At 32.4% G+C, this 25,512-nt stretch overlaps 3 protein-coding genes across 4 annotated transcripts; all 3 read right to left on the bottom strand.

Moving 5' to 3' along the window:
- Positions 1 to 2,854: 2,854 nt before the first annotated feature.
- LOC106763113 (cytochrome b-c1 complex subunit 8) lies at positions 2,855 to 5,533 on the bottom strand. The gene is made up of 2 exons (XM_014647302.2): positions 5,161 to 5,533; positions 2,855 to 3,141 (listed from the first exon to the last, which is right to left on the bottom strand). Exons 1-2 carry the CDS (start codon positions 5,328 to 5,330, stop codon positions 3,093 to 3,095), a joined length of 219 nt encoding a protein of 72 aa, XP_014502788.1. The 5' UTR covers positions 5,331 to 5,533; the 3' UTR covers positions 2,855 to 3,092.
- Positions 5,534 to 6,783: 1,250 nt separating this feature from the next.
- LOC106765150 (KH domain-containing protein At3g08620) lies at positions 6,784 to 10,980 on the bottom strand. 2 transcript variants are annotated; one of them, XM_022782029.1, is made up of 8 exons: positions 10,744 to 10,980; positions 10,443 to 10,513; positions 10,230 to 10,318; positions 9,115 to 9,266; positions 8,353 to 8,466; positions 8,112 to 8,228; positions 7,817 to 7,960; positions 6,784 to 7,363 (listed from the first exon to the last, which is right to left on the bottom strand). In XM_022782029.1, the coding sequence occupies exons 2-8, from the start codon at positions 10,466 to 10,468 to the stop codon at positions 7,217 to 7,219; spliced, it is 789 nt and encodes a 262-aa protein (XP_022637750.1). In that variant the 5' UTR covers positions 10,469 to 10,513; positions 10,744 to 10,980; the 3' UTR covers positions 6,784 to 7,216. The 2 variants fall into 2 exon arrangements, with proteins under 2 accessions (XP_022637750.1, XP_014505149.1); XM_014649663.2 differs by having other exon boundaries at positions 10,443 to 10,980.
- A 9,727-nt stretch (positions 10,981 to 20,707) lies between these two features.
- LOC106763354 lies at positions 20,708 to 21,661 on the bottom strand. Its single transcript, XM_014647553.2, has one exon. The coding sequence runs from the start codon at positions 21,659 to 21,661 to the stop codon at positions 20,708 to 20,710; it is 954 nt and encodes a 317-aa protein (XP_014503039.2).
- Between the last annotated feature and the right edge of the window lie 3,851 nt (positions 21,662 to 25,512).

The raw sequence follows: 25,512 nt of genomic DNA, 5'->3' as shown, positions 1-25,512 counted from the left end.
TTAATATTTTATCCTAATTAATCATATAAATATGAAAAAATTCATGTGGCTAGATTTTTGTCATATTAAATATAATTATTTACAACTAATGTTTCTCATGTAGCAAAACTTTATATACAATTTTAATTGACTAAAGATGTAGTAGCTACTCTTTAATTTATTTAAACTATATTACTACTAAACATTAATAATATATAAATATTTACATAAAATTCTTAATATGCAAATATATTAATAATAATGCACATATTTTCACGTATAACAACAAATGTATACATACAAATAATATCCATAAACATATATATATATATTACGTTCAAAGATTAATTCTCTTTTATCAAGCCTGCAAATTTTCTAGAGGGGAAAGATGATGGGAGACACGTAGGGTTGAAAAATAACAATAGGTCATGAATTGACCCAAAAACTGAAAAACAGAAACAAGGTTTCCTCTTTATATTAAAGAGATGAAGAAAAGCAAAAGGATTTTTCAAAATCTTAAAACGTGAGAGAAAGAAAAAACGAACAGTTCATTGGCTTTAGATAGATCCTCTTGATCCAGTTTCAATTTTATTTTTGCTTTTAAATAGAAAAGCTCTGTTTAAGATTAGAAAAAAAATTGTAATCAGATTTAACGTTAATTTGGGAATTTTGTTTGGATTAAAAGCATCAAAATAATAAAGTCCATAAATCAGAAATCCAAATCAACGAAAACATGCAAGGTAGAGGAATGAATAGGCTTTGATACCAAATGATAAAACTAGAGTAGAGTAAAAATTGATCTAAACATGTTATATTAATATCACAGTAACACATTCAGATCAATAACAGATAACAGCGGAAGCAAAAATGAAAGAATAATATGCATACCTCCTGCCATTACAATTTTGTAATCCTAACACAGAAACAATTTTGTTTTCTAAACCTTAACTCACTCAAACTCGATGGTGTGTTTTTTCTGAATAGAGGAGTAGGCTTAATAATCAGAACTGAGAATAACTCATTCCTTTATATAAAGTCTGACCATCATAGGTTAAAAAATAATTGGTTGGGCTTACCTTCAAAGAATATAATAATTGTTCCATAACTTCTATGCAGTTAAAAAAGATAAAAGTAATGACTTAATAGACATTTTATATGTTCCTTTAAAAATAAAAAGTTAAAATACTATTATATTTATTCTATAATTAAAATAATACTAACATTCTCCTACCACTTGTCCTTCTCAAGTATGTAACAAAATACATCATTTTGTTTCTTCTTTCTTTCTTTCTTAAATTTAGTTTTTCCCCCTAAAATAAGAACGTACATACGGATTATAATTATCAACTAAAGCTTTTGTTTAGAGTTAGTTTTAAGTTTCATTAATTTCAAAAACATCAATGGACTTGTAGTTTTTAAAATATAATTTAGTTTCTTCTTCACTCATTTTTAGTTAAAATATGATTATGATGCCCATACGTTGGTTTAGCAAAGAGAATATACTTTATTTAATACAAAAAATCAAATTTAAAAAAAAAAATCCTTGATTTTAAAAATAAACGTAAGAATGCATAGAAAATTAGTTAATCTCACGCTTGTCACACAAGTTCTTTTGCTTAAAAAATTACATCCTAAGATTATAATAACTTAGAATGTCATACGTGTGTTTTGAAATATATTGCAATATTAATCATCAAATTTTCAATCAATAATTATAGCATTATTTAATTACATTCCTTCATCTTAAAAGAGACAAATGCCCTTTTCCTTTGGATGAAATTTCGTTGGCGGATAATATATTAAAGAAGAATAGTCAATTTCGTTAAAATTTACTCTCCTTACAAATATACACGTTAAATTTCAGTTTTATTTTAATTATCCTCAAATTTAATTACGTTAACAAATTTTAAGCTGTAATGTTTATCCCAATCGATCTTTAAACTTGTCTTCATAAATAGAATCGATTTTATTCTAATTAATCCTTAAAACTATCTATCTTTTATCATATAGCTTTTCTAGTAAATTTGTGTTAAATCCTTTACATCAAATATCGATCATTTTTAATCGAGAATAATCTATTTGATTTTTATAAATATTTTTTAGTCGAGTATAATGTTTGGTTGTATAGGAAATAATCTTTTACTTTGATTTAATTTGTTGATTACGATAGTATTATCTCTTAAAACTTAATTTTATCTTGAACAATAAATTTAGAATCTACAGATTCATATTTTTATTTAAGAATTTAAAATTAATGACAATTTTATCTAGGAAAGTTTGATAAGTTTTAAGTATTAATTAACAATTAAAACTCTAAATTTTTATACACCAAAAACAAGAAATAAGGATAATTGGAACAAAATTAAAGTTTAAATATTCATTTGTAAAAGTGATAAAACATGAAAATTAAACTTAAAATTAGGACGTCCTTATAGTTACAAAATTGTGTTCTTTTCTATATATAAAAAACTTCTCATGCCTGTAGAAATGCTGATGACGCGTTTGTTGATATGATATTTTTCTACATGTTTTTCAACTCTATTAATGAACAAAATTTAATTTTGTACTAATAAGATTGAGCAATTAGTAGAGCAACCCATCAGTTCAAGACCTCTCTTGATAACATAATATCTATTAGTGCCCAGATGAAATGCTAACAAGTGTCCAATTCAGACTTATATTGTTTAAAATAGAAATTCGAAAAATTATTAAATGACTTGTGATTGTCACCAATTATAAAACAAAATGCTAATCTGATCATATGGAATTCGATCCTTCATAAAACTACTAAATATTTTCTGATTTTAAATAAGATATCGATCAAATAATAATTTTATCTTTTACTCCAGCTATCACATTTTCATGATGCATGGAATTAAAAAATACAACACCAACTAATTCTGGCATTATTGACAAAACACGTAAATTGTCTTCCAAAATATATAGTATAGAATAGGAAAATTAAATAGAACATCAATGAACACTGAAAGTTAGGCTAAAAACTCGAGACATCTCAAAACAACCATAAGAGCAAGTTTGTGTCACATTATTCGGTGCGTAAATAAGAGCAAGGCAACAAACTTGAAACTTATCCAATCAGCTCTTGCAAGAACTCAGTACCTGTGATGAAGCTTCTCCTTTTCCAGGTAGTTCTGAACATACCTGCATCCATCCAAAACCATATCAGACATACAAATTAACCAGCATCAGAGATGCACTTAGAGATTCATGACAGGATATATTATAGAGTATAGTAACTACTCTTTGAATTTTGTCAAATTACACACATTGTTTGCTTATTCTAGCCATAAATTAACATCCCTTAATTGTTTAAAAAAAATATCTGCCACCACGATTACATTACACTAACATTCCGCAATTGTTTGAAAAACATTACACTAAACACTTATTACAGAACTTAATTCAAGTAGAAAGTGTATTTACCGAAATTTTACATATGATTAGCGTAATTTTCTATATTATAGACAAACCAATCCGGCATTCATTTTCTCATCTTCAAATCCACCTCTCCATAGAATTACTGGCTATTTTAAGTCCAATACCAAATAAAAAATGTAGTTAAATTTTGTTTACTCATAACTTTTAATGCAGAATGGTTACTGAGGATAACACCAGATTGACGGAAGGGAATATAATGCAGTGGAATAAAAAAAGACATACATTAATTTTTAAATAGGATGAATTGGAATGAACCTATTCATTCCACCCAAACCCTTTTTTTCTCAGTTTTTTTTCATGGGAGGTGATGTACAAAAAATTTTGGACAACCACATAATATTGCACTTCCGTGTGGGAGCTTCAATTCAATTATTCCCCCACAGACTCAGATTTAAACTATACCAACGCCAAGCAAGCTTATCTAACCACTGAAACAGGGGGGTTTAAATCTACCCACGCTGCCATTTAAGAGGCAGGACTGAGCAACCAATCAAACTAAGTTGGCTGGTTATTGACCTATTGTGAGTGATGTGAATACATTTTAGTTTGAAATCACTATGCACCAATTGATAAATATTGGAAAATGGAGAAAAAATATATATTAAATTCCTCCTAGAAATCATAAGATGGCTTATATAAAGGACCATCAATATCTTCTAAATGATATCTTATACTAACGGCCATAAGGAGTTTTATGCCCCTTTCAAGGGTGCCTAGTCTTAGGGCTATCTCTACTCCCATACCACATTTGTCACGGGGTCCTGTCGGGGACTTAGCTGGTGATCCAGGCAACATGTTATTTGTTCTGCTCAAGTTAATAATTGTCTCTTCCAATCCCCAAGCCTGAGTGTACATCACTAAGGCGTAAAACCATGTTTGCCCAAATGGAGTTTCCAAAGCAGAAACAATCAGACTAAGTTGCAAGTGGTGAACAGGGCTTCGTCAAGGCTCTCTGCCCTGCATCCAAGTCACTGACTTGTGGGTGGGTGGCTGGATGTTACATTGAGATGAGAAAGTGACTGTATTTTAACTCTGATGAAGCACCCACTGAGTTTTTTAGTTTACCAACTAACATGTACGGACTAAGGCCCAGGAATACTAGTCAATTACAATCTTTAACCCTCAGGAAAGCATCCATAAAGCCTTGATTGCGCGTTGTGTGGATGTTATGGCCGTGTCTTCTCGTTTTACTCGTCTTATATTCATGACTAATACTATTATAACCATGATTCGATTATAAATCGAGGTTAAATAAATTTTAGTCACAAAATCTTTAGGTTATGCGTTTATACCATTCCTCTCCTTCCAATTCCAATACCATAAACCCTAAGCACATCACCAACAAATTCAGTATTTATTGAAACAGATTCGTTTCTTTTTCCCTGACAAATAAAATACATCGCCTTCTTTCAGCAAGGTTCCAGATCAATTCCGGTCCAAACCAACAAAAAAACGTTTGACTGTTCATCGTCATTCAACCGAATTCACAAGTAATACATAGCCATGGCGTAAAACATAGAAAGAGGGAAACCCTAACACAGATAGATAGGTAGAGAGAATTACTGCGGGTGCCGACAAGGGGACCGAGTAATTCCGGTCCAAAACCAACAACAAAATGTTTAACTATCCATCATCACTCGATTGAATTCACAACGATAAACATAAAATACGTAATCATGGCGTAAAAAGGAAACCCTAACAGACAGAGAGAGAGGGAGTTACGCGTAGGTGCCGACGAGGGGACCGAGCAAGAGAGTGGCGCTGATCCAATTCTCGGAGACCTTGTGATGAATCTTGGTGGGCAAGTCCTTCCAGAGACCCGTCATTACCTTCTGCTGGAAAGGAGAGAGAGCATATATCACCGATTTCACCGGCACAATCTGTTTCCCCATCTTCTCAACCACCGCACAACCACGCAACACAGATCAAAGAATCTGAACCTGAAACGAAATGAAGGAAACAAAATACGAACCTAACTTTTAGATCCGGTTCCCTCTCGTATTGGGTTTGGAATTGGAACGGATCTTCCTGCCCAGTCCAGTCCAATAAGACTGCGTACCACAATTTCCTGCCTCAAACTCTCCACACTTCTAGAAAACACTGGAACAACTCTCATAGTTTCCTTTCCTCATTTCTAAATTAATTTAACTTTTTTATACAAATTCATGTTAGATATTACTTAATTTTAACATCTAAAAGCTCCAAAATTTAGTTTAATTTAATTTAATTATGCGAATATTTTTAGTTTCTCTATAAAGATATAAAAAATATATAAATTAAAATATTCTGTGAGGATGGTATGTATTTAAGTTTTCTATTTTCTTTATTAATTGATGCTGAATTAAATAATTTCTTTTTGATTGAATTTTCAACAAATTATCCTTTTTGTATGTGGTATTTTACATTTTATTTTCAAAAGTAGTATATTATAAATAGTGAAGGATTTCAAATAACTTAATTATAGTAATTTAGCTTCATTTTAATTCAAAAAGATTATTATTGGAATGCTTGTTTTAAATTATAGACAAGTAATGTTTTCCTTAGAGATAATTTGCTTTTATTGTTCTAGCTTGTCAAAAGTATGCTACAAAGAAAAAAAAATCATTAATATTATTATCAACTCAATATTTAAATTAAATATATTTTATCATTTGCTTACTTTAAAAAAAAAACGCAATCATTGTTCTCATTTTCAAAATCACAGTTTCGTGTATGAAACAACTAAAACAGAATAAATTCAATAGAAAATGCTGTCATAATCGGGGACAACGAAAAGTATACTAAAATAATGATGATACATCAACTCACCTTAATTATTGATCTTATTTAGTTATAAAGCAGACCTTAAGCTCATTTATACAATGATTGGGTAAAGAAATTACTATCATTTATCATTTTTGTGTGTTGAAAATTTTACATCGAATCGATTAGAGGTAAAGTCAAAAATTATATATTACCTTACCTTATAAGTTATTAAACTCTATCTTTTAAATTTTTTTGAGTAAAATGATAAAGTGGACTGTCATTAATTCGTTGATATTTTTATTATGTGTGCCTGTTAATTTACATAATTTAAATTAAAACAAAAATAAAAAAATTAAAAGGATTAAAATCTTTATATTATGAGTAAACAAAGCGAATATATAATAATATTGTAGTTTAAAACATGAATATTTCTATGATTACTGTTTTTGGGAAGATGTGGTTTAGCATAAGGATGAAGAATGTGGTGGTGGGTAGGGATATGAAGGCCCCACGATGGACTTGTAGAAATCTAGAATAGTTCCACTTTACAAAGACATGCGTTAATAAGTCAAGCCAAAACAGGATTAGGTTGGCTCAGTATTGCTACAGACAACAGCGTCCAAATCTACTGCATTAACCTCAGAGGTCCCACCAACAATACACATTATCCTTAACAAAACACTGTTATTGTGTTTGTGCTCAGAAGAATACATATTCTCGTAGCAACTCTTCTTTCAATGCAATCATGAACCAACAATAATAGTAATGATGATGATCAGTTTATAACTCTCAACAGAGTTGTGTTCATAGACATTGCAGATATACATACATATACTAATCAATCGGTCAAAATATATAATAATAATAATAATGAAGTTTTCCTAGTTTTACAAGTCTATTGGTGCAATTGATTGTGACTTAATATGTACCCCGGTTTTGTTTCAGTCTTTTTGTGAAGTTTTCTGATTGCTGCTTCACAGAATTTACATCCAAGAGCTGACATCAAATGACACATTTTGGCAATGTGGACACACTATTGGTCTGTTTTGGCCCGTTTCATTTCATTGGAGGTGAATGTGGAGGGACTGCCACTGAGTTGAGGACTCTCTTCTCTAAAATTGGAATTCAGCATAGCAAGTTCTCTCAGTTGTTGCCTTTTGTACAGGTCCTGTGACTCATCCTGCACATCAAATGGAGGAGAATAAGAAGTATTTCTATACAACACAGCAATTTACACTTAATCTCACTTTGGTGAGTGACCTTCAGCTTGACTCATGAAACATTTTGCTGCAAAGAAAACCCACTTTTCTACATGTTTCTCTCTTATACAGCTACTTTATTAGCATATAAACACTTTAAGTGGATTGATTACCTTAAGAGATGTGCAGAACAGAATAGTAACTACACAAAAAAGAGCTTTTGGGAAGAAAGTAAAGTTTTTTAGATAACCTGAAACTTCTTTTCTTATTTTTAAATCTGAGCAATTGTTGCTACTGCAATAAATGATAACAATGTGATATAAATGATAACTCCTTGCATAAAATAAATGTCTAGGGAGAAAAGTAGATACAGAATATGTAATTGGTAAGTAAAATTCTGAGTTCAGCATCAAAGTTAAACAATGAAGAGATACCATGGGTTTAAGTAGCTCTTCTATGATCTCCTGTGCTTGCCTCAGCCTTATATCAACAATATTTACAGGTAATTCAGCCTCAATCAAAATGTGCAGAGGCTCATTTAAATGCTCATAGCCTGGTCTTCCCCTTAACAACTCTTCCTTTATATTATAACAAGATAGTTAAAACAATATAAGTAGTGAGAAAATCACAACAAAAGAAACTATCAACCAGTTGAAAGGAAAAGCAACTGTGACATTAAATTAAGATCCAAGGAGTTGCAACTAGAAAAAACTTTAAAAGAGATGACACCTTATCAAGTTCTTTTATTGAACCTTTCCCTCTGATATATACACGGCAACCTGTGGTAGCCTCCACTCGCTTCAGTGAATTACCCCTAGGGCCAAGAAGCCGTCCAACAATATTGAACTGAAATTTAAGCTAAGCTTAGTGACTCAATTCTGAGTGGAACACCATAAAACTAACAGAACATGGCATGAACCTGCATAAGGTTGCAGGAAAATGCACTAAAATGTTCTACACTTCTTCTTACATTTGGATAGTTATCATTAGCAATATCCAGGCGCAATATCCTCTTCACAATGTTAGAGTTTGGTACACCTGATGCTTGCCAATCCACGTTTAGTCCCTGAACTCCAACTAAACCCTGATGTAAGATTGAACATAACCTTTTAGCAATTGAAATGACCAGAGGATAAAGATAGGAAAAAAGAAGAAAGGATAAATAAAATGGAATAGGGATCGTTATATATTCGATGGAAAGAAATCAAATTGTATCTGCTCTATTTCAACTGATACGGTTAAAGGAACCAACGCAAATTTCACAAATATTGACAAAATTCATGTGGTAAATTAACAATTACAAAAGTTTCAGATTTAGATGAACTCATATGCCTCCTCACACAAGAGAGATCATAGGTTCACCTTCCTTGTACTGAAATTAAACATTTTACTAAAAGAATGCGCAAGTAAGACCACTTGGTTATAGAGGATTTAATACCTTGTCATGAACAAAAAAATCCAAAAGCTTAAAGTCTTAGATAAAGGGTGAAAACAAATAAATGATTTTGGTATAATATTTGTAACTATTTTCACCTACACATGAGCGGCAAACAGATAATTCAAGAACCTAAGTACCTGAAGTTGTGATAAGCTTAGAGATATATTTTCTTTACAGTTCAACAACAGCACATAGGTTAACAATGAAACAGAAAAAAATAGGAACTAAACTGGAAAGAGTACCGGAGGATTATCTATAAAACAGAAGAACAAAACAGAAAACTAAAATACTTACTTCATGTGACATGCTGTTCCAACCTGTAAAATTTGGTTGTATGTCTAAAGAAGGCATAAGGTTGGGTTTGGGGCTTCCAAACTGCACTCTATCATAGTCACCGAACCCTTGGTTCTGCATCAATCCATTCTTTCCAGAAACCCTTATAATCTCTGATGATGAAGTAACATTGAATATAAGAAGGAGAACATGGAATAAGAGCTTACTAATGTAAGTTTCCAAAAATGAACATGAAGGAGTAGTACCGTACTAGCAAACACATAAATTCAAACCATGGTTATGAAAACAAAATGCTTTAGCAAGCATTAATAGTAAAACTGATCAGTTGAAGTTTGCTCTAATTATTCAAAAGAACATGCCTAATTTATTTCTTCTACTATAGTGAGGTGTCTTCAATTCAACTAAGCATTGTGTTCATTGTTGCGGAGAGTAACGTGTTTTTGAACAACATAAGGATTTTGTTTCCTCTCGACATTTTTGTTCGTCATTGCTTTTATGTTATCCGAATCTCACCACCTAACACGATTGATTCCTTTTTGTTGAATTTATATACAGATAAGAGTTCTATAGAACCATGTTGAAGTTTGCTATGGTCACATATATAGGAGACCAATCTGTTTTCAAGTTACATGTATTTTGTTCAACAATATAGACTTGTAATTCCCTTAACAACTATTAGTCATAAAAGAGCTAAGTAACAACCGGTAAATTGATATAAAATCATACTTCAACCCGGTGAAAAGACCATAACTTTGACTATTCAATGCAATTTGAAGGAGATACAAAAGGAATATGAGACACTGGTCCATGTAACGAGAAAACTGGGTTGTTAAAGATTAGGCCAAATTCATCTGAAAGAATAGGTTAGTTGCAATCAATGGAACAACAAAAAGAAGAAATTCTCAACGACAGAAACATTGGAAGGTTGTAATAAACAGCCTATGATCGCAATTTTGGTCGCATCATCAAGGTAATTTACTATTTGCAAACCCAATTACGACCGTATCATCCAAATTTGTCTGGTATCCCCCACAAAACAATATCAAGGATCGCAACAAAAACTTAATTACAACCTCAATTTAAAACCATTGACACATAGATTTAGAATAATCAACCTTGATTTAAGAGCCTGGTACATAAGGGTAGGACTTGCATGAAAGGTCCAAGCTTCTGATGTTCTGCTAGCAGCTCCGTTAAGTACTGACTATAAAAACGTGAACAAGAACATGCATACGGAAGTTAATTGAAGAACTCATTCCAGATATATGCATATGCATATAACATAGGTACCTAAAAAATCAAAAGGTTTCACAACAAAATTCATATACCTTTCAACATCAAAACTGCTTCTCATGTTTATGTTTGGTGAATTGGCCCTTGCTGTTGAAGGTGAGGAAATCTGATTATACAAACCAGACATCAATTCTTCAAGAATAAGGGCTGCAATATTGCACAGAAAGACTAAAGAAAATTGAACGCAGTAAGAGAGAATAAAGGGTTGATTGAGATGGGATTTGGCCTCATAGATCCTATTAGAAAAACACAGAACCACCTCACTTATTTATGTTTGAAAGAGAAGAAGAGAAGACAGTAATGGAAGAAGGAAAGGTACAAAAACTAGAAATATACACGGAGGGCCAGCTTCTGTTGCTCTGTAGTAAAAGCAAGAGTTAAAGGGTTTCTCTCAATCTATCTATCTATCCCTCTCAGAGTGTGTTTTAATTGTTGTTTTGTTGACTTCTAATGCATTTGCAGCGTTGGATCATTGGACAGTTGTTCTTAACAAACAGATAGATGTTAACACATTTATCCCATAACAATTTGAAATGAATGATAAATAGATACACTTGATTTCAATAATAATTTCTGATCATGAAAAACTTTACATCAATAACGTATTTACTTGTATGAAAAAACGATCCTTTTCTAAAGAACCTAAGGTATCTACTTTTAAGAATGAGTAAATTTTGAATCAAGTGTTGTGGGGTAGCGAAAAAAGATATGAAAGGACTTGAATCTTCATTGCATTTTGGAAGAGCAAAAGGCAAAGAGGTCTTTCCTTGGGTGATGTGACTATGAGAGTTGTGTTGTGAGGTGGAAATGGTAATTAAAATGGCAAAGCAATGATTGAAATGGTGAAGCATTCATGCACGCACGCTCCAATAAGAGTGCGTGAAGATGGATTTGGTTCAACCAGTAACAAAGAAGAAGCTAGCAAAGATAGCAGAGTAGGGTTACCTATGTGGGTCAATGGCACCAGATCATGATCAATTCTGCTATTTCAAACCAATCACCTCATGTTTCACGCTTCTATACTTACCATGTAACATAGCATAAATAATATTATAAAAATATTCTTTACACACTTAAATTTTTTACATTCATTTAATATTATTTTTACTTTTTACTTTTTTTTTTTTTAAAATAAAATACAAAAATTTACACTTTTAGAATCATTTTATCCTTATATTGATCTCTCTCAAATGAAAGTAAAATATGTCATGGTATTATTTATCATATTATAATTATTTCTTATTATTGTTAGCATTTTCTTTTTCTTATAATAATATTTATTCACTTGTTAGCAAATTTTAATGATAATTTGCCCTTCCAAAACGCAGCTATTAACTTGACAGCTTAATTGCTATTATTAATTAATTACTAAAATCAACTTGTATGCATTTGTTTGAAATATCATACCATAAATGTTATGCTATTTGTTTTTATTCAACCTTCTACCCATTTATTGTCTTACTCGAACCAACCCTATCGACCTACCAATGCAATTTTCTTTTTCTTCATACTTTATAGCCTTTGGAAATAAAATAAAATATATATGTATGTCTATATTATATAATTTTTTTATAATACAAGGATTATATAATTTTTAAATTTGTTTTGATATCATAAATTAAATTGATTGCCAAGTACACGTGATGAGAGAATAGGAGAGATATTTTCATTCATTCTATTTTCCTCTTCACATAATATATGATATATACTTTATGAATCTACATATAATATATTAAGTATTCTTAATTGAATGTGTTGTCATCTAGTGTTATGAATTGAATTAAATGTGAAAAAGGCATGGTTATAAACGTCTTTTCGTTATTTTCATTATCGTGTTGATTAGGATACATGTTTTAAGAATTTAATGTTAATAATTATGTTCCGATGACCCATACAATAAAGGTACCACTGGGTTCTAATTTCTAAGGACTCTGAGATAAGCATGCAGCAGAAAATGAAATAATGGGCCAGGCTTAGCGATTATAACTTTGAGGCTCTTGCTTCGTGCACCCATCATTACCAAGTATACTCCATATTAATAGAAAAGACCTAAAGTATCACTGTCACTATCATCGTAGCCCCTCTTACAAAGAAGAGAGAAAGCATAAGTCATGTAGAAATCAACATAGACTTCATCACCCACAAAGGTCACCCAAAAAACAGATGAGTGATGCATTTATCATAGGTTAAATATATGTTTTAGTCCTCATGTTTGTTCCTCATCCTTAATTAGGTCCTCATATTTTTTTTGTCCCAATTGCATCTTAATATTTGTAAATTTGAGGCAATAAAACCCTCTCCGTTAACTAGCCACTAACGTTGTTGGCACTGTGTTGATTATGTGTTAATTACACGTGGAACTCGTTTCGAGGCTTGAGGATCGCTTTCATTCTCAGCTTCTTCCGTGCTCACTTCCCCCTGATTTCAGTATTACCAGAGCCAAACTAGCACTGCCCAAGCTTCCCTTCATATCAGATCAGCCACTGATGACTCTCCGGTGAATTTTCTCTTCTCAGATTCCTCAATTTCAATATAAAGTTTTCATTTTTTTTCTCTTGTCTTTATTTTTCTTCCCAATGTCTTTTTTACTTGTTTTTTAGTGGTTGCTGGTTTTTTTTTTCAATGAAGTATTGGCGTTAGAAAGAGATCAGGGTATCAGGTTGATAATTGGGTGTTCAAACTATTACCATTTCTAGATTAGATTCTGAAGCAAATGGGTGATCTAGTATTTTTGTCCTTTTTTGTGGTTCAATGGATAAACCATCAAATTCATCCCAAAAAAGTTTCTTCTTTCTCTATCTTTCTCCCCTTCGTCAATGCCTTCTGGAATGGGGATAGGGGTAAGTTACCTCTGAGTTCTCAACAAAGGATTTCTCTGTTATGCCAGGATTTCAACAATCCATTTGATCTGTTCGAATCATTGTTTGAAGGCATGAATCGCAGTGCAGGTTTCTGGTTCTGTAATTTCTTATTTGCAGGTTGTTTGCCTCTATATGATATTATCAATGGATATTTCATTCCCTTTTTGCATTTTCCTCCATGGGTGGTTTCCGGAGAAGACGAAGAGAGACGGTGGACTCATGCTGGCGGCGCATGCTGACGGCTAGGATTAGGGTTTCTGTGGAGAAGACGAAGTTAATAGGTGGGAATTTTTTTTTTAATGGAAATTTTTTATGGTAAGAATTTACTTTTCTACGTGTAATTAACACATAATCCATTTAATTTAATACATAATGCCACGAATATAAAATTATTTACATATCAGCATAATGTCAACGACGTTAGTGGCTAGTTAACAGAGAGGGCTTTATTGCCTCAAATTTACAAATATTAGGATGCAATTGGGACAAAAAAAAACATGAGGACCTAATTGAGAATGGAGAACAAATATGAGGACTAAAACATATATTTAACCTTTATCATATCATACATCTCAGCATCAATCATATATCTTTTCAGAACATGTGTAATTAATTTCATCTTTTTATTAATGTAAAAATGGTTTTTACGATATCAAATAATGGTTAAAAAATAAAAATCAACAAAATGTGGTGATATTTTTGTGAACCTTTTAATATCGGTTTGTTTACTATCATTGTTAAAAGTGACTTAGCAAAGAAACAATGACGATTGTCTTATAATATGGATCGTGATATTTTAACAACGTATTTTTTACAACAAATTGATAACGTTACGTGTCAGTTTTTTATTGGCCTATTTTCAATTTATTTATTTTTTAAACTGATTTGAAAAAGGGGTTAGGGGTGGACATTTTCATATTCTCAAAGTGCCTTCTTTCATTTCAGCACTCTCTCCCCTTCTTCCTTAGCACGTTCTCCTCTCTCCTTTCTCCTTTCTCCTCTCTCCTCCCTCCTCCTCCATTTTAGGCTTTTCGTTTTCGTTTGAAGCTTTTTGTGTCTCTCTCTCCATTTTTTGAAGGCATCCAAGTGGTCTGTGAGCGTTCTCTGTGGACGTTGAGGAAATTCCTTCGTCATTGGGTTTCTCTCTTGCGTTGGAGATTATGATTGGGTGTCGATTTCGTGGAAGTTCTTACCTTTTTTGTGCAATGGGTTCGTTCGGTGACAATGGTTCTTCGAGAAAGGTATGAACTTTATCCCTTCATTGAGGAAGTTCTTTCGTTTGTGTCAATGAGTTCGTCCAGTGACATTGCTTCTTCGAATAAGGTATGTAGTTTTTCCCTTTTGCATATTCGTATTTTGTGATTGAGTTATTATTTTTGGTTGTTGTTCGTGATTTAGGGGGTTTTTGATTGGGTTTGTTCTTTAGGGTTGTGATTTGTGATTGTTGGTTTATTTTTTTGTGCAGTTATTTGTTCGTCATTCATTGAAAACCAAGTTTGTTGGTGGTTTGAATGAAATTTTGAGTAAGGAGCACAAGTCCATTATTTCGAAGGAGGAATTTACAACCATGAAACTGTTATGAAGGAAGGAGTACGCCGGAAGCGTTTCAAAAACAAAGCCTGTAGAACTCCATACACCAGATATAGTCCAAAACTTGATTGATTTATGTAATTTATGAATAGTGCAGTATTTAGTAACTCTAGAAGTATGGATAATTGTATTTCAAACAATTATTTTTATTGTTAATAAAGAAAGTGGTTATTCGAATTGTGATTGTTATTTTCATTCCATTTATTGTTTGGTAGTATTGTTTAATATTCATCCTTTATGATTGTTATAACAAATGTCCAGTTCTGTCATGCCTATGTGGATGGAAGACCAATTGTAATCGCTTACCAATGAAAAACACTGGTAAAGACTCATGGGGAGCCCTTAAGCCATGGTTGTGGAGCCCTCATGAACTTTTGGTACAAAATGAGATTTTTTCACTCGTAATCGATTACAGGAACTAAGTAATCGATTACCAGTGAAAAAATCTCATTTTGTATCAAAAGTTCATCAGAGCTCCCCAGCCATGGCTTAAACGCTCCCCGTGAGTCCTTACCAGTGTTTTTCATAAGTTTTCTGAATTGATCAACCCTGTTGGCCATTGTTAAAGGTGTCCACAACAAGAAATTTCAAACTTGGTCAGTCCTACGTCTGGGGAAGACCCACTAAGGGTGTTTCGAGGTTGACAGATGAGGTCTTGCACCATTGACACAGGTCTGATGCAGTAGTAATCGATTACAGGGGCCTTGTAATCGATTACTAGTGAAAAAAATTCCATTTTGTACCAAAAGTTCAGGAGCGCTCCCCAGCCATGGCTTAAGCGCTCCTCGTGAGTCCTTACCAGTGTTTTTCCAAAGTTTTCTGGATTGATCAACCATGTTGGCCATTGTTGAAGGTGTCCACAACAAGAAATTTCAAACTTGGTCAGTCCTATGTGTTGGGAAGACCCACTAAAGGTGTTTCGAAGTTGACAGATGAGGTCTTGCACCATTGACACAGGTCTGATGCAGTGGTAATCTATTACAGGGGCCTTGTAATCGATTACCAATGAAAATATTCCATTTTGTACCAAAAGTTCAGGAGCGCTCCTCAGCCATGGCTTAAGCGCTCCCCGTGAGTCCTTATCAGTGTTTTTCCAAAGTTTTTTGGATTGATCGACCCTATTGGCCATGGTTGAAGGTGTCCACAACAAGAAATTTCAAACTTGGTCAGTCCTATGTGTTGGGAAGACCCACTAAAGGTATTTCAAGGTTGAGAGATGTGGTCCTGCACCCTTCACACAGGACTCATGCACTTCTAATCGATTACAAGGACCTTGTAATCACTTACTAGTGAAAAAAAATCCCATTTTGTACCAAAAGTTCAGCAACGCTCCCCAGCCATGGCTTAAGCTCTCCCCATGATTCCTTACCAGTGTTTTTCCAAAGTTTTCTAGGTTGATCAACCCTATTGGCCATGGTTGAAGTTATCCACAACAAGAAATTTCAAACTCGATCAGTCCTATGTGTTGGGAAGACCCACTAAGGGTATTTCAAGGTTGACAGATGAGGTTCTGCACCCTTCACACAGGACTCACGCACTTGTAATCGATTACAAAGACCATGTAATCGCTTACTAGTGAAAAAATCCCATTTTGCACCAAAAGTTCATGAGCGCTCCCCACCCATGGCTTAAGCGCTCCCCATGAGTCCTTACCAGTGTTTTTCCAAAGTTTTCTGGATTGATCAACCATGTTGGTCATTTTTGAAGGTGTCCACAACAAGAAATTTCAAACTTGGTCAGTCCTATGTGTTGGGAACACCCACTAAGGGTGTTTCGAGGTTGACAGATGAGGTCTTGCACCATTGACACAGGTCTGATGCAGTGGTAATCGATTACAGGGGCCTTGTAATCGATTACAAGTGAAAATATTCCATTTTGTACCAAAAGTTCAGGAGCGCTCCCCAGCCATGGCTTAAGCGCTCCCCGTGAGTCCTTATCAGTGTTTTTCCAAAGTTTTTTGGATTGATCAATCCTATTGGCCATGGTTGAAGGTGTCCACAACAAGAAATTTCAAACTTGGTCAGTCCTATGTGTTGGGAATACCCACTAAGGGTATTTCAAGGTTGAGAGATGTGGTCATGCACCCTTCACACAGGACTCATGCATTTCTAATCGATTACAGGGACCTTGTAATCACTTACTAGTGAAAAAATCACATTTTGTACCAAAAGTTTAGCAACGCTCCCCAGCCATGGTTTAAGCTCTCCCCATGATTCCTTACCAGTGTTTTTCCAAAGTTTTCTAGGTTGATCAACCCTATTGGCCATGGTTGAAGTTGTCCATAACAAGAAATTTCAAGCTCGGTCAGTCCTATGTGTTGGGAAGACCCACTAAGGGTATTTCAAGGTTGACAGATGAGGTCCTGCACCCTTCACACAGGACTCACGCACTTGTAATCGATTACAGGGACCTTGTAATCGCTTACCAGTGAAAAAATCCCATTTTGCACCAAAAGTTCATGAGCGCTCCCCAACCATGGCTTAAGCGCTCCCCATGAGTCCTTACTAGTGTTTTTCCAAAGTTTTCTGGATTGATCAACCTTGTTGGTCATTGTTGAAGGTGTCCACAACAAGAAATTTTAAACTTGGTCAATCTTATGTGTTGGGAAGACCCACAAAGGGTGTTTCAAGGTTGACAGATGAGGTCCTGCACCCTTCACATAGGACTCATACACTTCTAATCGATTACACGGACCTTGTAATCACTTACTAGTGAAAAAATCCCATTTTGTACCAAAAGTTCAGCAACGCTCCCCAACCATGGCTTAAGCGCTCCCCATGATTCCTTACCAGTGTTTTTCCAAAGTTTTCATAATTGATCAACCATGTTGGCCACGGTTGAAGGTGTTCCTTTTTTACACAACTTCCATGTAATCAACAACAACCAATTTAGTAAACCTATTGTTTTAGTCCTAGTCCTCATCAGTACAAGGATAAACCAATTCTTAAAAACAGACCCAACAAGGTGATCAATAAACTCACTCAACCAAAAACACAAACAACGAAAATGAATATTAAGAATAATTAATGAGGAATATTATATTCATATTGATTTTTTGTCTCAGAAGTTGACATGTATATACAATCAAACAATACACTTTGAATAGTATAATTTTGTACAATGTCTATTCATTTCCTATAAAAGAATAATCTAAACCAATAATATTTTTCTAATGCTATAGTAATCCAAAATGTTACAGCGTTTGAATTCTTTGGACGTTGGAAAACAATTCATTACTTGTAACTGGTGGCGAGAGTGGAGGGGATGACAGTGGGCGACTTCGAGGCCCCCTTGTCGAAGACGAAGTCCTAAGTTTCTTGTGAGCGCGATCTGCCATTTGGTGTTATTAGGGTTTTGAAAGGGGGTAAAAGGTTAAATGGGTTGGAGGTTATTAGGTCTTTGAAAGGGGGAAGTAGGTTACATGGGTATTTATTTTGAATGGGGTAGTGGGTGATAGCAGAAACTGTCAGCGAAACCCACGAAGGAACAACGACGACAGTGAAAAAACGAAACCTTTCGAGAAAAGACACCGACGGTGGACCCAAGCGAGACTTCCTCCGACCACTTCAATGGCGGACAAAGGACTTCCTGCAGAGAATAGATCGACCCAAGCACTAACGAACAACGGTGAAGAAAAAAGACTTCGGTGGCAGAGTGAGAGTTTCGAATGGTGGGGCGAGAGTTTCGAATGATGGACTTTAATGGCGGTGGCAAGTCGAGAGTGTCTCAAGTGTTTGGAATGGTGGAGAGAAAATGGTGGAGTCAGACTTTGGAATGAGAAAACTTGAGAGAGAGAGAGAGAGAGAGAGAGAAAGAGATTGGAAGGGATGAAGGCACGATCAGATTTTCCTCACAATGCCCTTCCGAAAATGTCCTTCGTTTTTCATTTAAACCTATTTAAAAAACCATTTAAAACAACAAATGACAGAACGGCACGTGTCGTTGTCAATTTGTTGTCAAATGAGCGTTGTTGAAAAAACGTTTTTCTTATAATATTGTTGTTAAAAGTGGAATAGTGAAAACACAATGACAGTTTTCTCCTATTTCAACTTTTGTTACAAAGCATGTGTTACTTTTCATATTCTATTTTCTCTTTTCACAACTATATGTATAATTTTTCTGTCTCATTTTAAACTTCTTCTCTCTAGTTTGTAATATTCTTTATCCTCCTCAGTATTCACATTATCATTGTCGCTCAGTCTAATGTCGTTTCTCCTGTCATTCGTGTCTCTGATGTGTCATCGTTTGGATTTGCGTGCCACACTACTTTGTGTTCTAGTCACGTCACTACTGTTATGTATTCTACTTATGTCACTCTTCATTCTCGTACCCCATTTTCGTTATTGTTAGTTCATGCTCCGCACCATCGGAATGCGAACTTCCGCACCCTACGAAGCTCTGTTGCACCATATCATGCACTCCTTAATGCGTAAGGCTCTATCGCACCGCATTGTGCAACCTCTGCATCCCGTGAAGCTTCTCTACACCACGTCACACACTTTTTGTAGCTCCTCCTCACCACATTGCATCATTCTCGACTAATGGCCTTTTGCAATGTCAAACTGCTATGAGCGGTCCACGTGAAACCTATTGCATTCTTTGCGAATAGTCCACGAGAAAATGATGAAACCTCTGCACCTGAAACCCTAAATTTTTAATGATGGTTAGAATCTAGATCTGTTTTCATTTTCTAAATTTTTTACAATGATTCAGAAACATGTGTTGGAAAACATGTGTTTAAAATATCACTTCGCGTGCCCGCCCACTCACCCACCCACCCACACACACTCACCCACCCACACCCACACCCACCCACCCACCCACACACACACTAGCTTACTTTTTTTATTCTTACAATTCCAAAAATCTACAATTTTAAATTTGTTAAATTTTAATTATAGATTTGTTCTTCAATTTTTATAAGTTAGAGAGTTTTAGTTTAAGAATAATATGTATCTAATTGCGTGTAAAAGAACTACTATAAATAAGTATATATAATTATTGATTTACATATAATAATGTAGAATTAACTTTAATACAAGTTGTTGTATTTAATAATGTTAGCATTTAATTAACAATATATTAATGGTATTGATTAATTTTTAATAAGATTAAATAAAAAAAAATTATAATTTCACTTTTTTTTAAAATGATTTGATCCTAATTAGGTAGTTGATAAATGCACAATCCTCAAATCTTGGAGTTTCTACCCATGAACCCTTACACATGTAGATTAGGTACATGAACTCATTTCTTCCTTAATTTATATCTACTTAGTCGTTTGTTGGTGATTAGACACTTTGATTACACTATTATATTTTTTCATATTCTATACCTTCCTTAGGCATAATAAGTACAAGCAATATCATACCCATATAAATCAATAAATAGAAGATTATGATATATTTATGTTTTTAAAGTATATAAATTGTAAATAACTACTTGTTGTTTATCCTACAAAAACCATTTACACTAACAATCTTGTATCATTTCAAACTTTAGATTTTGATACGAAATTCATATATTTAAGCTAACATTATATATTAGAGATAAAAAAAAAATCTTACATTTCAATTTAAGCCATTAAATCAAATGAGTTGAAACCATTATAATGAAATGAATATTTGAAAACAAAAATGTTCATTTCTTTATTAAAATAATAATCAACTACAAAAAGTAAAGAACTTTAGGTTTAATTAAAATTTCACCCATAAACTAACAAGGTGAAATATATAATTCTATTTTTCTAGAATTGAAACTATGAAACTCTAACATAAAGACATCAATTTGAACTAATATAGAATAAAAAAATGTATGATTAGAATAGAAGAAAGAAAAATGTCATAAATTTAAGCAAAATATTCATGTTCTATCATTGGTTGTGTTCGAGTCCCAAATGCAAATGGTACTTTAATGTCACCAATAGAAGTCATATCCAAAATTTCATTGTTTTCAACTACACGATCCAATTCTTGTACCCTTGATGATCCATTTTGGTGTATTATCACTCTAACAACCAATAGTCCCAAAATAATCACCACCAACAACAAAATCCCACTAATCAACAACACAAACATCATATTTTTATGATTCTTCTCACCAAATTGAACTTTTCCACGACCACAAGGTTCTGGTGATGGGGCATTTGTCTCCACAACTATGGAGAAGTGTCCTTGCTGCATTGTTGAACACACATTTCCAGGTAATAGGATGTCAAAGTGTATAGAACCTTGCAAACCAAAATACACACACCTGGCCAATGCTCCAATTGGTACTGGTTTCACATCAAGGAAATGAACTAAAATTGACTTATCAATTGTCTTTATATCCAATTCAGGTAAACTTGAAACAGATAAATTATCACCACTGTAAGCTAAGAGGCCCAAAACAGGAGTCAAATATGAATAACCAGGCAAAGGATAAAATGTATCAGACCAGTTTCCCAAGTTTTGGTACACCAACACAAGCCTTTTCACATAAGGTTTCTCAACAACTCCATTTGGGATCTTAAACTCTTTGTAGTTGAGAACACCCTTGGTCCTCAAACTACCACTCCTAAGCCTCATTGCTGAAACTTTTATCCCTGATAGGCTAATAGGGACATGAGCATCATAAGACACCCCAGTTCTTGGATTGAAAAGAGACTTAAAGGCAAAATCTTGAAGATGAGCATCTAATAAACGAGGTGAGACAACAACATAAGGAGGGAGTTGAGCACTTGAAAGTGATAGATAAAAGAGAAATGTCAAGAAGAATAACACAAACAAATTATTAGTTTGAACTCTCATAAAGAACTCATTCATTTTATCAAATGAACACTTACTAGAGACAATGGGCTAGTTAGTTGGCAATTGGAAAGAAGTGTTTAAGATCAAATCTTCAAAATTCCTGTTAGATAAGTTTGGTGTTTAAAATTTAAAGGAGACAAATTTAAAGAAAAAAATGTTAACCTTTTATTAGGATTTCTCTTTATTAGTTGAACTTTCGGGAAGAGAAATAAAGAGAGAAGGAGAGACAGAAGAACATGTAGAAGAATGGAAGATGAGATGTTGGAGAAGTTTCAATGTTTAGGAGGTCATATGCGTATGAGTTTGAGAATAGTAGTCACTCTAATACATGAAAAAACATTACTCCAGTTTACTTTTTATAAGGATAAAATATGAATATTTCAAGTTCAGTTTCTTTTAAAAAATTATTTTATAACCTCTTTAAAAAAAGTAGTTAGTTTTTGTCTTTAAAAATTGCTTTTCATTTTTTTAACCGTTATGTAAAACTAATTTATCTTTTAATGAAGCGCTATTTAAATCACAGAGAGAATCAAAAAATAGTACGTTTCAAAGTTAGAGAAATTAAAAAAGTAAACACATTAAGAAAGAGTAAAAATATATTCGATCTTTTTTATAGCTTGCTAATATGATATTATATTATTTTTCTTTGCATTTCTGAAGATATTTTAAGTATTTGAAAAAGATTGTGTGAGTAATTTCTCGTGTTTTAGTCTAAGAACTTTGTTGCTAACAATGTATTTACCCGATAAAAAAATTATTGTATAAAAGATGAATGGTTAGTATAAAAATTGTTTATACTAAATAGATTAATTTAAAATTTAGATCTCATTTTTAAGCATTTCATAATATCTCAAACACAATTACAAATAAAATACTATATACATTAAATATTTGAAAGTATTCTAAAAAGACAAGTATTAAATAATTTATACATCTTTTGATAATATCTTAATGAAATATTAATATAAAAGCATATTAATAATAAAGTCAATTAATATTAAATAAATAATGTTTTAATTATTTTCCTAAAGTTGTTTTCGCTAATGTCTTAAAAATATGTATCTGCATTTGTTGAAAAATGATGATATGGACAAGAAAGTAAAACAATTAATTGAAGTTAAAGAGTGATAAATAAAAATCAATGAGAGAACAACAAATTATTATAATAAAAAGGGAATGATCTGATAATGCCTATCATCTCTATTTTTGGGTGTATAGAATTGTTTAAATAAATACTAAATTAATTCATATAATAAATGCTCTTTAATAATTCTGTATTTCTATTTTCTCAATTAATATCTTTAAAATATCAGTTAACATTTATCTTTTTTTTAATGAACGATTACCATTCATAACCTTAAATATGCTTAAAAAAAGTATTTCGTGAAAGGGATATATTAAAAGCAACTGCGTGTACAGAGAAAAATAATTATATAACACAAATTCAATGTTTCATATTTATACGCACTTGATAAAAAAGACATGTTTAATTAAATTTTAGACATTCAATTGCTTTAATACTTTTTAAATCCGGCCATAGAGAAGTCCAATGGGCTTCAAAAATTAAATCCTAATTAGAGAGGGAAAGATAATTACTTTTTGGGCTTCCATGATTACTTCCTGCACCTCCTATTTCCTACTACTCAACCTTGCATATCCTAAGACTCTAAGCATAAAACATGAAATTCTGAGAGTAGTATAAAGAAGCAAGTTGCTTTGAACTTGCAAGCTTCTGTTATGTTAACTTTTTGAGGTTCTTTCTGAAGTTGTGATTTTCTTATTGTTGGAAGTCTCACGTCAACTAGAGATAAAGTCATTTAAATATATAAATAGGTACAAATCTCATCTTACAAGCTGGTTTTGTGAGGTTAAATTAGGTTTTAACTTTATTTCTAATATAGTATCAGAGTCAGGTTAAAGCTTATCTTATCGATTAGAGCTTTCACCTGGTGTAAATCTTTTCTTTCCTTGTGTAGGCCTGTGTTGAAGATAATTGAATATCGAATAGGGATTATGAATAACGAGAGCAGCCTCCATGGTTGAAAAATGCTTCATCATAAAGGGTAATTGACAATTCAACCATTTTTTCTTCTCTGTTATCAAATTCCAATCCCTTTCATTTGACGACAACTCGTGCATCTTCAAATACTATACCTATATTATTAAGATTGTGTCTACACTACTTTTTCCCTTTCTCTGCAACATTTCCATATCCCTGCTCAATTGCAACCTCAAACCCCCCGACAAAACAACCTAACACTACCATCCTCCCATGCCTCATGCTTCCAATGCAGTAAGACAACCTCTTCTTTTATTCTTTCCACAAACTATTTTTAATCTTTTCTTAATTATTATTATCATACAATCTTATTGACTATTTTTAGTATCATTTTTTTAGCCACTGAGTCCACACTATTATTCTCTTTGTCTGTCTTCTATATACTTCTTTCCATAGATTGAAATCAACAATGAATATATCTTTTTATTAAAATAATCTCCTTTTTGTTAATAATTATATTATAACGAAAAACAAGACGAATTACAAGAAAATAATAAATATTTTAATAAAAATCGTAGTAATTATTTTTTTCTTAAAGGACTAAAATTATAATAATTGCGAATATTTCGAGGAAGTATTGGTGAGTGTGTATATGCTTATATCACTCTATCTGGCGAAGAGTATGAACAAATATCTAAATTGATTTATGAAAGATAAGTGCTTAAATGAGAGAGGTTTTTTTATTAAAATTTTAATCTATTTGCATTTCAGTTATTTTAGGTATATATAATATATAATAAACATTTTTTTATGTTTAATATAGAAAAATCTATATACAAACATATTTTTTAAAAACATATTTAAATAAAAATTTTAATTGGCAATATGTTGTTGGGAATTGGTCACCTCTTTGGTAGACAAGTCAACACGTCTGATGCAGTAGCAGCAAGCAAGCCCTAACTAAATTCGGTGTTCGATTATAATCGATACACCTAAAAAAACCCTAATTTTTTAGTATATAATTTATCTTCATATAACATATGAATGAAGAAGGTACCCATAAGTTATAATTCAATTTTAATCCAATTAATTAGTTTTAATTTTACAATAGTAGCTGTTTTACAATAGATAGTGTGTAAAAATGAAATTACTTTTTTTAATGTTTTATCCGTTTAATTTAATATTTCTGTTTTTTCAAATTGAAAGTAAAAAATAAAATATTAAATTAAACTGATAAAAGAATTTGTCTTATATATTAAATTAAAAGAATCTGCCTTTGAGTAATTAGTTTTTACAAAGACCATATAAATGCTATAGTATGCCTTAAATGGAATACAATTTTAAAAAATAAAATAATAAATTGATAATCACATTACTACAAAATTAAGAAATGAACGTGTGATTATATATATGTAATAATAATAATAATAATAATAATAATAATAATAATAATAAATATTTATATTTAGAAAATTATTTAACGTTTTCAACCCTTTTAATATTTTCTAAGCTTTAGAAATACAGTGAAGATGTTTACCACTTTGAAATCAACAATTTAAAAATCAATCAAACTTTTTCGGTTGAATTGGTCTCAAGATCGATCGTCTTTTTTTTGTTTTGTTTTCTTTTGATCGTTCAATCTTCTTCGAATACATAATCCGTTCTGATGAATTATTAACTTGTAGAAAATACTATGCTCAAATAAGATATGTTTCATAAAAAAAAAAATCTATTATAAATCAAGATTATTTTACACATATATTTATAAAGCTTGTGATACTCAATGGTATATTATATATTAATTATATATAATATCATGCTTCTGTTTAAGTTGTAATTAAACTCTAACAATAATAGTGTTAGTACA

The sequence above is a fragment of the Vigna radiata genome, chromosome 6 (genome assembly GCF_000741045.1).
Source record: "Vigna radiata var. radiata cultivar VC1973A chromosome 6, Vradiata_ver6, whole genome shotgun sequence".
NCBI classification, from domain to species: Eukaryota; Viridiplantae; Streptophyta; class Magnoliopsida; order Fabales; family Fabaceae; genus Vigna; species Vigna radiata.
Note: the sequence above shows the minus strand (reverse complement) of the source record. Positions and strands in the feature narration are given on the sequence as shown.

Bases quoted from the DNA above. Each gene is read 5' to 3' on its own strand.
- LOC106763354 (XM_014647553.2), bottom strand. From the start codon at position 21,661: ATGAATGAGTTCTTTATGAGAGTTCAAACTAATAATTTGTTTGTGTTA.
- LOC106765150 (XM_014649663.2), bottom strand. From the start codon at position 10,534: ATGTCTGGTTTGTATAATCAGATTTCCTCACCTTCAACAGCAAGGGCC. The intron at 10,319-10,442 runs GTATATGAATTT...ACGTTTTTATAG, and splicing joins AGCAGTTTTGATGTTGAAAG to TCAGTACTTAACGGAGCTGC. The intron at 9,267-10,229 runs GTTGATTATTCT...CTTCATCATCAG, and splicing joins TACCAGGCTCTTAAATCAAG to AGATTATAAGGGTTTCTGGA.
- LOC106763113 (XM_014647302.2), bottom strand. From the start codon at position 5,330: ATGGGGAAACAGATTGTGCCGGTGAAATCGGTGATATATGCTCTCTCT. The intron at 3,142-5,160 runs GTAACTCCCTCT...GGATGGATGCAG, and splicing joins CCCCTCGTCGGCACCTACGC to GTATGTTCAGAACTACCTGG.